The following is a 14,462-nucleotide window of genomic DNA, read 5'->3' as shown; positions in this document are numbered from 1 at the left end:
CTAATTTGCTGGGAAGTGGCGGTGCGGTCCCCTACGGCACTGCGTATGATCCTACGGTCTTGGCGTGCATCCGTGCGTCGCTGCGGTCCGGTCCCAGGTCGACAGGCACGTGCACCTTCCGCCGACCACTGGCGACAACATCGATGTACTGTGGAGACCTCACGCCCCACGTGTTGAGCAATTCGGCGGTACGTCCACCCGGCCTCCCGCATGCCCACTACACGCTCTAGCTCAAAGTCCGTCAACTGCACATACGGTTCACGTCCACGTTGTCGCGGCATGCTACCAGTGTTAAAGACTGCGATGGAGCTCCGTATGCCACGGCAAACTGGCTGACACTGACGGCGGCGGTGCACAAATGCTGCGCAGCTAGCGCCATTCGACGGCCAACACCGCGGTTCCTGGTGTGTCCGCTGTGCCGTGCGTGTGATCATTGCTTGTACAGCCCTCTCGCAGTGTCCAGAGCAAGTATGGTGGGTCTGACACACCGGTGTCAATGTGTTCTTTTTTCCATTTCCACATTTCCAGGAGTGTATATAGTATACTGGAAGAAGTTGATATATGTGCTAAACTATTAAGACTAATTAGAACGACAATGACAGAGACAAGAGCTAAAGTAAAGGTCCTTAGGAGAACAAGTGAAAGCTTTGACTTTAATAAAGGCATGAAGCAAGGTGATAGTCTCTCCACTGTCCTATTCAATACAGCCCTTCATAGTGTAGTAAATAAAATCTACAAAAGAGGCACCATATTTATGCCAGATATGTGCACAACTAGTCAGATATGTGCATAAGCTGATGACATTGCTATAGTAGGAAGAAATATCAATACACTCCAAGAAACATATCGGGCAATGGAAACAGGACCCTTAAAAATTGGCCTCATAGTAAATGAAAACAAAACAAAACATATAGTAATGTCACAACATAAGGGCAGAAGAACCCCTAAAAACCTAAACATCAATGGGAAATGCTTCAAAGGAGTGCCCTCTTTTAACTACTTGGGAGCCCTAATAACAAATGATAACAGTATTGGAAAGGCTATAAGGGAAAGAATAGAAGCAGGAAACAGAGTTTAGTTTACAAATATGCAGCTTTTCAGAAATAGCCTTGTTACAAGAAAAACAAAACTGCTGATATATAATTCCCTAGTCCACCCAGTTATCACATACGGGTCAGAGGTATGGACATTGATAGAACATGATAAAAATACACTAAGAACCTTTGAGCAGAAAATACTACACACAATCTATGGGACAATAAGTGAGGAAGAAGGCTGGGGAATATGCTACAATGCCGAATTACAAGAGTTAATACAATGTAAGGACATAGTAAAATTTGACAATGGCTTGGACTCTTGGAAAGAATGTCAGAGGATAGAATTCCAAAGAAAATGATGAAAGGTGAAAAGGGAGACCTAGAACAAGATGGGTAAATGTCATAATAATGGATCTCACCAATATGGGAGTCCAAGGGTGGAAAAGAGTAGAAAATAACCAAGAAGTGTGGAGGAAGATCATTAAAGAAGCCAAGACTCACCAAAGGCTATAGCGCTACTGAAGAAGAAGAAGAATTAGTTCAGGAGCCTCATGAAGAGAAAATGTTTGTGACAATATAGTAGACCTCCTTCTCTAAATCTATCAGCAAAATTGAAAGAGGTTCTGGTCATAAGAAATGTTTGCCAGTGGCAAGACACAATCAATACCATGCTTGCTTTCATGACCAGTATTTCTTTTATATGCATTAGGTCTAATGACCACAAAACAAAAATCACCAAGGACACAATCAATACCTCCACTGCTTGACAGCAATGGTACTGTTACTATGACAATGCTGCTGAAGCAGAGTTACTAAAAATGGTTTTGCGAAATTCTTTTACCATGGAAGATGGAGCAAGTATTACAGAATTTAAATAGCTGCCAGCATGAGTAATTTGGATATCAACATCCTCAGTGTAGCAAAGCAGCTTAAGTCACTTAATAAAGGAAAGTATTACAGCGCAAACTGTGTAGAAATCACGTTCTTTTCAGAGTATGCTGATAAAATTGCTCAATATTTTGCAATCGTATACAATTGCTCACTTCATGAAAGACTTGTACCTGGAAAGCTGCACAGGTCGCATCAATACACAAGAAAGGAAATAGAAGTAATGCACCAAATTATACACCCATATCATTAACATCTATTTGTAGTAGGATTTTGGAACATATACTGTTTTTCAACATTAGAAAATACCACAAAGAAAATGATCTACTGACGTATATCAAGTATGGATTCAGAAAATCTCATACTTGTGAAACACAACAGGTTCTTTACTCATGCTAAATAATGTGTGGTGTTGACAACAGTCTCTAGTTAATTTCATATTTTAGGGTTTCCAGAAGGCTTTTGACATCATTGATAATGAACAGCCTCTAAAGAAATAGCTGACTTATCGAGTATCATATCAGGTGTGCTATTAGAGTTGAGATTTCCTGTCAGAAATGTTGAAGTTCATAGCAATTCAAGGGCAGTTAACTAGTTATATCCAGGGTTCCACAAAGAAGCATTATAAGCACTCTGCTCCTCTTCATCTATATAAATGAGTTGGGAGACTATTTGAGCAGTACTCTTACAATGTTTGCAGATGTTGTGTCACTTACCATCTAGTAAAGCTATCAGAAGTTTGAAGCAAATTACAAAATAATTTAGACAAGTTATCTGCATGGTGTGAAAAGTGGCAACTGTTCTTAAGCAATGAAGAGTGTGATGTCCTCTACATGAGTACTAAAAAAATTCCATCAAATTCTGGTTACACAATAACTCAAACAAATTGAATGGTTATTGATTCAACCAAATACTGAAGGTTACAGTTACAAACAGTTTCAATTGGAACCATCACATAGAAAATGTTGTGGGGAAAATGAACCCAAAGACAGTATTTTGTTGGCGTAATATTTAGAACAACAAATGTTCTAAAGAGACTGTCTACATTACACTTATCCATAGTCCTCTGAAGTATTCCCCCACAGTATGGGATCCTTACTTTAGTAGCCCATACATTACTACACCTCCGCTGCTACTACCATGGTGTAGTATTGCACCAATCAGCTGCTTAGGGTCCCCTCCAGAGGCTGCTAACCATGGATGGTGCCTCAATCACTTGCAGCCAATAGCCAGTGGCCCCTGGCAGGCAGATGCTCTTTATATGGTGGTGCATCATCTCCGGTCTACAGTCTTGTACACGTCACTAAACTGTATTGTTCTACTTATGTTTATGCTGTCACACCGTGATCTAATAAATGGTTGTTGGTTTCTCATGGCCATGCCTTTTATTTTTTTTAGAGTTAGAACAGAGGTAGCAATTAGTAGAACTTTTGATTATTCAACTTCAGTGGCTGTTTTTTTTTCTGTAACTTCTCCATGGAGGTTGTATTTTAATCGCTTCTCCACCAGCAGTGGCTTACTACAGCTGCCTTGGGAAAACACGTGGTTATTTTGACTATTCTGGCCCCACAGTCTCACATGCACCTGCTGCCATTTCTGGCAGATGACAACTCTGCTGAAGATTGGGAAGCATATGAAATATGGCTCTGTCAGCACTTCATTGTCTTTAGGGTGGCTGACCAGGACACTTGTAAGGCTTCATTTCTGTTGTGGATTTCTTCTCTCGTGAACCAGTTGTTGCATCAACTGGGCACTTTGCAGGAACTGGCCTCACTCCCCATTGATGAAATGTGTAATTTGTTGTCTTCTTATCATTGCAATTGCACCCATATGCTTAACATGTGCATAAAATTTTACCCATGCAGCAAGCAGCCACAACAGTCTTATGGAGCTTGAGCAGTGGAGCTGCAGGATGTTGTTGTTGTTGTTGTTTTTTTGGGGAAGGAGACCAGACAGCGTGGTCATCGGTCTCATCGGATTAGGGAAGGATGGGGAGGGAAGTCGGCCGTGCCCTTTCAGGGAAACCATCCCGGCATTTGCCTGGAGTGATTTAGGGAAATCACGGAAAACCTAAATCAGGATGGCCGGACGCGGGATTGAACCGTCATCCTCCCGAATGCGAGTCCAGTGTCTAACCACTGCGCCACCTCGCTCGGTAGGAGCTGCAGGATTTCTAAGGAATCCTATGCAGTCTCTATGGTTAGGGATGTAATCCTGCCTAACACCGGCAAAGAAATTTGTCTGAGAGACCATCCTTGTCTGTAGTTTTAAACATTGCTCAGGCCTTTGAAGCCTCCTACGCTGTGGGCCACCAAATCAAAGTGTGGGGGATGTCACCATGGTTAGTAGTGAATCATATTGGTGCAGAGCATCATGCTCATCATGTGAAGAGGAAGTCAGTGACACACAGACCCGAAAACCTGGCCACAATGCATAACCTCAATGGCAACAATGAGCATTTCCATCATGCTTTGTGAAACATGAGACAGCAGCATGCCCCAGGCAGTGGGTGTCATACCGCAAATATCACAAGAAGAATGCATCATTTTGTCATTCTCAGCAAACCTCAGAACAAATGGACACTGATATTCAGTCTCTTTAATTGTTGTCTGCAGGCCATAATACTCTCTTTGTTGAAGTGTTTTGTGTTGAACAAACCATTGTTGCCTCAAATGGACACTGGAGCGACTCTTTCTCTATTCACCTCTCAAATGTACGCATGGCTGGGCTTGGCTGTTGGCTCCTGTCAATCACCGCCTGGTAAGCTACAATAAACAGCATATTCCTGTTCTTGGTCAATTTACTGCCACCGAGCTCACAAATATGTAGTCAATCCTATCACTTACTTGATTGTTAATGATCCTCATACTGAGAATTTATTTGGGTTAACCACTTTCAATGTTTTTGAATTTTCTATTATTGACACTGTACATCTTGCATCATATCAAGTTCCTTATAAAGACCTAAATTCATTGTGTCCTGAATTTGCAGATTTGTTTTCTAAGTGATTATAATGTGCGAACAACTTCACTGCCTGTATCATGCTTAAACCTTCAGCTCAGCCATGTTTTCTCTACGTGTGGCCTGTATTATGTCCTTAGGCGAACAAGTTAAGTCCAAATTGGATCAGTTGACATCACTAGGTATTGTACAATTGATTTCAACAAGTGGGTGGATTATGCCACTAGGGACTATCAAAAAGCCGTAGAGTCAGCTACAATTTTGTGGAGAGTTTAAGGTCACCGTCAATGTACAATCTGTAACTGACACATATGCTGTGCTTGAAACTGATGAATTACTTGCACAATGGGCTAGGGGCCAATTCTTTTCCAAGTTCGACTAAGTTGATACCTACCTGCAGGTTTCACTAGATGACACATCAAAACAGTTGCTTGTCATGAGCATGCCTTTTGGTCTTTATTAATATCAACATTTAATGCTTGGCGTGGCTAGCAACCTGGCTATTTTCCAATGCATTTTTGACTAATTCATGGTGAAGGCTCCTTGCTGCATCGACTATCTTGACAATATTGTAATAATGGGCACTGTATCAGAACAACATTAATGTAACCTCTGTTCTCTCTTTACTGTTTTGCAAACTGAGGGCCTTAAGTGTAATTTTACTAAGACACCATTTTTCCAACCCTCTATTGTGTATCTCAGTCATGAACTTTCCAGATAAGATGTTTGACCCCTGGAGTAGCATGCTGCTTCTATTACAGCTTTGCCTCATCTGGTCACTCTGCAAGAACTACACTCATTCCTTGGTAAATTAGCATATTATCACAAGTTTTTTCCAGGTGCTGCCACTCTGGCTCGCCCTCTGTACCAGCAGTTGTTTCATAAAAATGTGTAAAAATGTTCATTTCAATTAGTTGCCAGCTTGTGAGCATACATTTATGCAGCTTAAAAACAAATTATGCTCCATGCCTGACCTTGCAGCCTTCCAGACTGGTAAATATTTAGTCTTGGCCATGGATGAACCCCACTGTTAGGTTGCTCAGACCCATCAATGTCAATGGGCCAGAACTGTCCCAAACCAATCACTTTTGTGTCCAAAATGTTCAATGTAGCTCAGCAACACTGTTTGAAAGTTGCAAAAGATGCCCTTGCGGATGTTTATGCTGTAAATAAATTTCATGTATTCTTATACACTACAAAATTCTACATAATCACAGATCAACAACCTTTAGTTTCCTTGTTCACCCCTCAGCTGCTTTACTTGGCAAAGCTGATCATCACCCTAATTTTGTACCTTATTTTTGTTGAGATGTAATTATGATTTCCATTTCCAACCTACATTCCAGAACACTTTTTGATCAGGAAGAACTGTAGGTTCACACAGAATAAAGACAGGTTATTGATGGTTTCCTCATTATGAACTCCAGGATAGCATTGAAAGTAGGTGAGGACCCATTGCTTAAACAAGTTGTGTGCTTCATACAACACAGTTGGCCTGACCATCTGCTGGGCCATGCATTCAGTCCACTGCAAAAACTTCTATGCTTGTCTTTATTGTCTTTCCCTGTTAAGGGATGTCATTCTCTTGTTAACAAGAGGGGGTACTCCCCATGTTGTGATTCCTGCAATGTTGCGTAGTCAGGTTCTCAACCTGTTACATCAAGGTCATTAGGGAGCTTCTTGCACTAAATAAGTGTCACATTGGCACGTGTTCTGACCTGGTATTGTTTGTGAGATGGAGCACTTGGTAATGGCCTGCCAGAAGCATTCCAATCAACAGGTGTGACCAAGCTCTGTTTTTTATACCTGGCCAGTGCCCACTTTATCTCGGGGAAACAATCCATAATGACTTTGCTGGAACTTTTTAGACACTTTTTGACTGTTGGTTGTTGATGCCTTTTCCAAGTTCCCTTATGTTGTTCATTGTTCCATCTACCACAGCAGATGCAAAGGTCAACGTGCTGTCAGCAGTTTTCCTATCAATGGCCTCTCTTGTAGAGTGGTTTTGAACAATGGTCCTCAATTTTGGGCTCAGTCCTTTGGAGACTTTTGCTCATGTAATAGAATCTGTCATGTCATGGCACCTCTGTTTCATTTGCAATCCAATGGTAAAGCAGACTGTCTCATGCAAACTTTCAAAATGCAAATAAGTCATGGGATTTCTAGTGGAGGAGACCCTTATGTTCTTTCTCAGTTCTTACAGAACATGTCCAATTGGGGACAAGAGCCCTGCTGAATTCATACATGGCCAACAGTCATGGATGCTGTTCCATCTCCTACTGTTGAACAGGTGTCCTGCACCAGCACCAATTTCATCATGGTTTGCACCCAGAGCTCCAGTCTGGGCCTGAACATTCAGATGACACTTGAGTTGGATTCCCTGCAGCATCCACAGCTGGTGAGGATGCCATGAGTTCATGGTGAGGACCAGCGAGCACCTTATGACATGCCACTACAATCAGCTGCACCACTGGGTGAGTGCTGACATCCCCCTGCAGACCACCGTACCAGCACCTCTTCCACTGATATCGGTGCCTGCTGCCCTCCTGCCGGCACCACCTTTGCTACCTCTGGACACTGTGGTTCCCCAGCTCATGGCGCCAGCACTGAGTCTGAACTCAACATGACCCCTGCTGGGGTCATCTGCTTGCTCTGCTGTATGGGGATGAAGATGGTTGCATCTGTGCTTGTGTCACTCTCCCTCCCTCCCCCCACCCCCTCCCTACTTGCTGGTCCGCATGTGCTAGTAGCTGTCCATGCCACGGACAAACACTTCAGTCACTATGGATGTGAAATGCTTCAGGCACTACAGATGTGTCAACCATCAGGTAATCATGGAGGAGCTGACACCTTGTTGCTCTTCCCTCCAAGGAAGGAGCAATGAAGCAACCTGCACATTACTATATATTTCCACTGCCACTACTGATGCACCTGTTACACATTTGAGTATCAAGCCACATGGCTGCTGCGGGCCACCCCACCAGAGGCTGCTGACCATTGATGGCACCTCTATCACTTGTAGCCAACAGCCACCAACCCCTGGAGAACAAACGCTCTTTATATTGCTGAGCACTGGTTTCGGCTGGCAGTCTTGTGCATTTCACTAAACTGTATTGTTCCACTTATATTCTTATATTTATGCTGTAATGCTGTAACCTTATAAATAGTTTTGGTTTCTCACAACCATGTCTCTTATTGTACTCGGAGATAGGACTGGTGGAGGACATATAAAAAGTTGAAAGAAGGGAAGCTTAAGTTGTATTGTTATGAACTAGGGGAGGCAGTGTCATAAGTATGATAAGTGAGTTGGGGTTGCAATCATTAAAGGAAAGGAATTTTTTCAGTGGCGAGATCTTTTCAGGAAATTTCAATCAACAACTTTGTCCTTGAAGTAGTTGTGCCACAAACTTTGCTGCAATTATTCTAATCTTCAGTTCTCCTGATAGAAAACATTCACATGGACACAATTTATTCCCAAAGTGTTGCATAGGTCTGAATCAGATTTCTCACTTTGTTAGTATTTTCTGGTGTAATGTCAACTGATGGCCAACTGAAGCAGTTATCATCACACTGTGTCAGTTCTTTTAACCCTCTTAAATACACTTGACTCACAAGGATCCAGATGTTGTGTGCTGTAAATGCAAAACACTTGTCATCATTGTCTAAATGTATTGTCATCTCAACAAGGACATGTTTTGATACAATTATAAGTTTTAAATGATTAATGTAGAGAACTGATATCAAGTAATTTTCTTATTTACTGTATAAGTTAAGAATATCTGTGGCAGTACTTTCACTTACGTTGTAGTTCAATGCAAGTAGTTTTATCTTTTCTTTCAATAGCACCATGTAAGGATTTTATATCAAGTGCAGCAGTATTTTCTACGCTGTCTAGTTTATCACAGCAGCTTTCTCCATTTTTATGAGCATCATAATTTTCTGGCTTTGTTTTACCAAGACTTCTGGTCCTACGGCTCCACACAAGGAAGCCTACAGCTAAGGCTGAAATAAATCAAAGCGATAGTAGTAGTAACCAATGATGCACTAATAACAGCAGAACATGACAGGTAACTTTAGCATTGCCTGTATTGTTTAGAACAAAACACACACACACACACACACACACACACACACACACACACACACACACACACACACACAATGTTGCATAGAATGCCCTTAGGGATTTATGAAACAGTGAAAATGAAGGAATAACTTTTATTTTATGAGGCAGACAACTTGAAATTTGTATAACACTATTTGCAGTGGAGGTTCTAAAGACTGATGTACTTACTGACTGAACACGAAGTTTGTGTTTTTGCCGGGCGTCATCTTCATGTATTTTAAAGTTTTTATTTGTATTTTTCAAATTCTTTCTCACATATTTATATGTGTCTAGAATAAAAATCCAGGGGAGTGGGAGGACTGAAATCTTTAGAAAGAGGGTCCTGCAGGAATCCGTTTGTCATGCATGGTGCATTGCTCTTATAGCACTTTTTTGAGTCAAGAAGATGACTGAGCTAACAGTTGTGGTAACCCAGGATATAATCCCACAGTGTCCCCCAAAGAGGAATCAACAGCAGCAGCGGCATGAAAATCTCAAAGACTATGGGAAAAAATGCATTAAAATTATAAAATATATTACAACAATATATAAGTAATCTTCTAAAATATTCCCATGAATACCACCTACTGTGGAGAAAAAAGGAAGGGTGACTGATAAACTGGCCCCTGTTACAAGTGAGGAATCTCTGGATAAGGATTTTCGGGAGAGGAACACTTAGGCAAATTTTCTACGAGTCTTGTAGAGAAGCTGGGGATTCTGGAAAGAACAGTGGGATAGTTAATTTGTTGGAATTAGTAGCATCTACTGAAGTGGAATGAAGAGAGATCAGAGCTTACTAGTGAGTGATTACAGGACAATAGGAGCAGTATCAGTGAATGCTGTAACATGTGCTGATATAATTATGTGAAGGAAGGCATACTACAGGACAAATTACTAAGGGGAAACAATGACAAAATTTTTCTTCTTGTACTGAACAGAGGCCATTATCAACTACCAGTGCACAAATTTACATGCCTATATCAAAAGCTGATGATGAGGAAGTATAGAGAATAAGTGAGGACACCCCTCTCATTGTCGCAGTCTAACAGTGAGACCTCAATTTTATAGTTTCATTTTACTCACACCATGGATGAAATGTTCTTTCTACCAGCCAGCTGTAACCTGTTTTTGCCAAAAGCTAGTTGATATACTTATACCTGTAGTCTACGGGTAGTGTCTTTGACTCAAAGTCAAAATGTCTTTGGTCCCGGGTTCGGATCCCGCGGCTGCTTAAATTTCGATTAATAATCAGCATTGGCAGCTGAAGACTTCTGGCATAAGAAGTCACCCTCATTCTGCCAATGGCCTTGTCAAAGAGGGCAGAGGAGTGGACAGAGGTTCAGGGCACACTCTTGTCCCAGGGGTGGGAAACTGCCCTTGAAGGCGGAAGAATCAGCAATGATCAACAGCATGAGGATGCAGAAGGCAAAGAAACCACTGCATTAAAGACACAAAACGTGTATCTGCAGGACATGTGGCCTATAATTTAAGTGTCACAATGATCTAACCATTGGAAAAAGATTGAATAATTAACGAAATAATAATGTTCTATCATTTGGGGCATGGAATGTCAGAAGCTTGAACATTATAGGGAAACTAGGAAATCTGAAAAGGGAAATGCAAAGGCTCAATCTAGATATAGTAGGGGTCGGTGAAGTGAAGTGGAAAGAAGACAAGGATTTCTTGTTAGATGAGTATAGGGTAATATCAACAGCAGCAGAAAATGATATAATGGGAGTAGGCTTCATTATGAATAGGAAGGTAGGGCAGAGAGTATGTTACTGTGTGCAGTTCAGTGACAGTGTTGTTCTTACCAGAATCAACAGCAAACCAATACCGACAATGATAGTTCAGGTATACATGCCGATGTCGCAAGCTGAACATGAAGATATAGAGAAAGTGTATGAGGATATTGAAAGGCTAATACAGTATACAGAGGGGGATGAAAATCTAATAGTCATGGGGGACTGGAATGCAGTTGTATGGGAAGGAGTAGAAGAAAAGGTTACAGAAGAATATGGGCTTTGGACAAGGAATGAGAGAGGAGAAAGACTAACTGAGTTCTATAACAAGTTTCAGCTAGTAATAGTGAATAATCTGTTCAAGAATCGCAAGAGGAGGAGGTATACTTGGAAAAGGCTTGGTGATATGGGAAGATTTCAGTTAGATTACATCATGGTCAGACAGAGATTCCGAAATCAGATACTGGATCAAAATATAGTAGTGATGAAGAGTATGCTGAAGTTTATGACATTAGTCAGGAAGAATCAATACACAAAAAAGTGGGATATGGAGGTTCTAAGGAATGGCGACATCTACATATACATCTACATCTACATGGATACTATGCGAATCGCATTAAGTGCCTGGCAGAGGGTTCATCAAACCACCTTCACAACTCTCTATTATTCCAATCCCGTATAGCATGCCGAAAAAACAAACACCTCTATCTTTCCATACGAGCTCTGATTTCCCTTATTTTATCATGATGATTGTTTCACGTGGAAAAAACAAACAACTATATCTTTCCATATGAGCTCTGATTTCCCTTATTTTATCATGATGAGCGTTTCTTCCTATGTAGGTCAGTGTCAACAAAATATTTTCGCATTCAGAGTAGAAAGTTGGTGATTGGAATTTTGTGAGAAGATTCTGTTGCAACGAAAAACAGCTTTCTTTTAGTGATGTCCAGCCCAATCCTGTATCAGTTCTGTGACACTCTCTCCCACATTTTGCAACAGTACAAAACATGCTGCCCTTCTTTGAACTTTTTCAATGTACTCCATCAGTCCTATCTGGTAAGGATCCCACAATGCACAGCAGTATTCTAGAAGAGGACAGACAAGTGTAATGTAGGCAGTCTCCTTAGTAGATCTGTTACATTTTCTAACTGTCCTGCCAATAAAATCCAATCTTTCGTTAGCCTTCCCCACAACATTTTCTGTGTGTTCCTTCCAATTTAAGTTGTTCGTAACTGTAATACCTAGGTATTTAGTTGAATTTATGGCTTTTAGATTAGACTGATATATCATGTAACTGAAGTTAAATGAATTCCTTTTAGCACTCATGTGGATGACCTCTACTTTTCGTTACTTAGGGTCAACTGCCAATTTTCACACCATTCAGATATCTTTTCTAAATCATTTTGCAATTTGTTTTGATATTCTGATGACTTTATTAGTTGTTAAACGACAGCACCATCTGCAAACAACCTAAGACAGCTGCTCAGATCATCTCCCAAATCGTTTATATAGATAAGGAACAGCAAAGGGTCTATAACACTACCTCGGGGAATGCCAGAAATCACTTCTGTTTTACTCTATGACTTTTGTGACTGTGACCTCTCTGACAGGAAATCACAAATCCAGTCACATAACTGAGACAATATTCCATAACCACGCAATTTCACTAAAAGCTGCTAGTGTGGTACAATGATGAAGATGGAGTTGTAGTTCTCTAAGGCTATAGATACAGCAATAAGGAATAGCTCAGTAGGCAATGCAGTTGAAGAGGAATGGACATCTCTAAAAAGGGCCATCACAGAAGTTGGGAAAGAAAACATAGGTATAAAGAGGGTAACTGTCACGAAACCAGAGGTAACAGAAGAAATACAACTGATCAGTGAAAGGAGGAAGTACAAAAATGTTCTGAAAAACTCAGGAATACAGAAATACAAGTCTCTGAGGAATGAAAAAAATAGGAAATGCATGGAAGATAAGAAGAAATGGCTACAGGAATAATGTGAAGACATCTAAAAAGAAATGACTGTCTGAAGGACAGACTCAGCATACAGGAAAGTCAAAACAAACTTGGGTGACATTAAAAGCAAGGGTAATAACATTAAGAGTGCAATGGGAATTCCACTGTTAAATGCAGAGGAGAGAGTGGATAGGTGGAAAGAACATGTTGAAAGCCTCTATGAGGGGGAAGATTTGTCTGATGTGATACAAGAAGAAATGGGAATCGATTTAGAATTAGAATTTAAAAGAGCTTTGGAGGACTTAAGCTCAAATAAGGCAGATGGGATAGATAACATTCCATCAGAATTTCTAAAATCATTGGGTGAAGTGGGAACAAAATGACTATTCACGTTGGTGTGTAGAATGTATGGGTCTGGCAACATACTTTTGGAAAAACATCATCCACACAATTCTGAAGGTGGCAAGAGCTGACAAGAATAATATACAGAAGAATGGAAAAGAAAATTGAGGATGCACTTGATGACAGTCAGTTTGGCTTTAGGAAAGGAAAAGGCATGAGAGAGGCAATTCTGATGTTGCAGTTAATAATGGAAGCAAGATTGAAGCAAAATCAAGACATGTTCATAGGATTTGTCAACCTGGAAAAAGTGTTTGGCAGTGTAAAATGGCACAAGATGTTCGAAATTCTGAGAAAAACAGGGGTAAGCTATAGGGAGAGATGGGTAGTATACAATATGTAAAAGAGCCAAGAGGGAATAGCAAGAGTGTGAATGACCAAGAACAAAGGGCTTGGATTAAAAATGGTGTAAGACAGGGATGTAGCCTTTCGACCTCACTGTTCAATCTGTACATTGAAGAAGCAGTGATGCAAATAAAAGAAAGGTTCAGGAGTGGAGTTAAAATTCAAGGTGAAAGGATAGCAAAGATATGATTTGCTGATGACTTTGCTATCATAAGTGAAAGTGATAAAGAATCACATGATCTGCTGACTGGAATGAACAGTCTCATGAGTACAGAGTATGGGTTGAGAGGAAATCGAAGAAATATGGAGGTAATCAGAAATAGTAGAAATGAGAACAGTGAGAAATGTAACATCATGATTGATGGTCACAAAGTAGGTGAAGTTAAGGAATTCTGCTACCTAGGCAGTAAAATAACCAATGACGGACAGAGCAAGGAGGACATCAAAAGCAGACTAGCACTGGAAAAAAGGGCATTCCTGGCCAAGAGAAGTCTACTAATATCAAACATAGGACTTAATTTGAGGAAGAAATTTCTGAGAATGTACGTCTAGAGTACAGCATTGTATGGTAGTGAAACATGGACTGTGGGAAAACCGGAACAGAAGAGAATCGAAGCATTTGAGATGTGGTGCTACAGACGAATGTTGAGAAGTAGGTGGGCTATAAGGTAAGGAATGAGGAGGTTCTGTGGCGAATCAAGAGGAACGGAATATGTGGAAAACACTGATAAGGAGAAGGGGCAGGATGATAGGACATCTGTTAAGACATGAGGAAATAACTTCCATGGTACTAGAGGGAGCTGTAGAGGGCAAAAACTGTAGAGGAAGACAGAGATAGGAATACATCCAGCAAATAATTGAGGATGTAGGTTGCAAGTGCTACTCTGAGATGAGGAGGTTAGCACAGGAGAGGAATTCGTGGCGGGCTGCATCAAACTAGTCAAAAGACTGATGACCAAAAAGGAAGAAAGAAAGTTGATGCACTTTTTCTGTGACCACAAATTACAAGGTCACATTTGCTTTTCATT

General features: G+C 40.8%; 1 protein-coding gene across 1 annotated transcript in view; it reads right to left on the bottom strand.

The window, feature by feature from the left end:
* The window catches only part of LOC124803096 (putative neural-cadherin 2), a 61,641-nt gene that overhangs the window by 15,308 nt on the left and 31,871 nt on the right, over positions 1-14,462 (bottom strand). The window contains exon 5 of the mRNA XM_047264251.1: positions 8,688-8,888. Within this exon, the coding sequence (XP_047120207.1) occupies positions 8,688-8,888 (201 nt within the window). The remainder of the gene's footprint in view (positions 1-8,687; positions 8,889-14,462) is intronic.

Source organism: Schistocerca piceifrons, chromosome 6 (assembly GCF_021461385.2).
Source record: "Schistocerca piceifrons isolate TAMUIC-IGC-003096 chromosome 6, iqSchPice1.1, whole genome shotgun sequence".
In the NCBI taxonomy this organism is placed as follows: domain Eukaryota; kingdom Metazoa; phylum Arthropoda; class Insecta; order Orthoptera; family Acrididae; genus Schistocerca; species Schistocerca piceifrons.
Note: the sequence above shows the minus strand (reverse complement) of the source record. Positions and strands in the feature narration are given on the sequence as shown.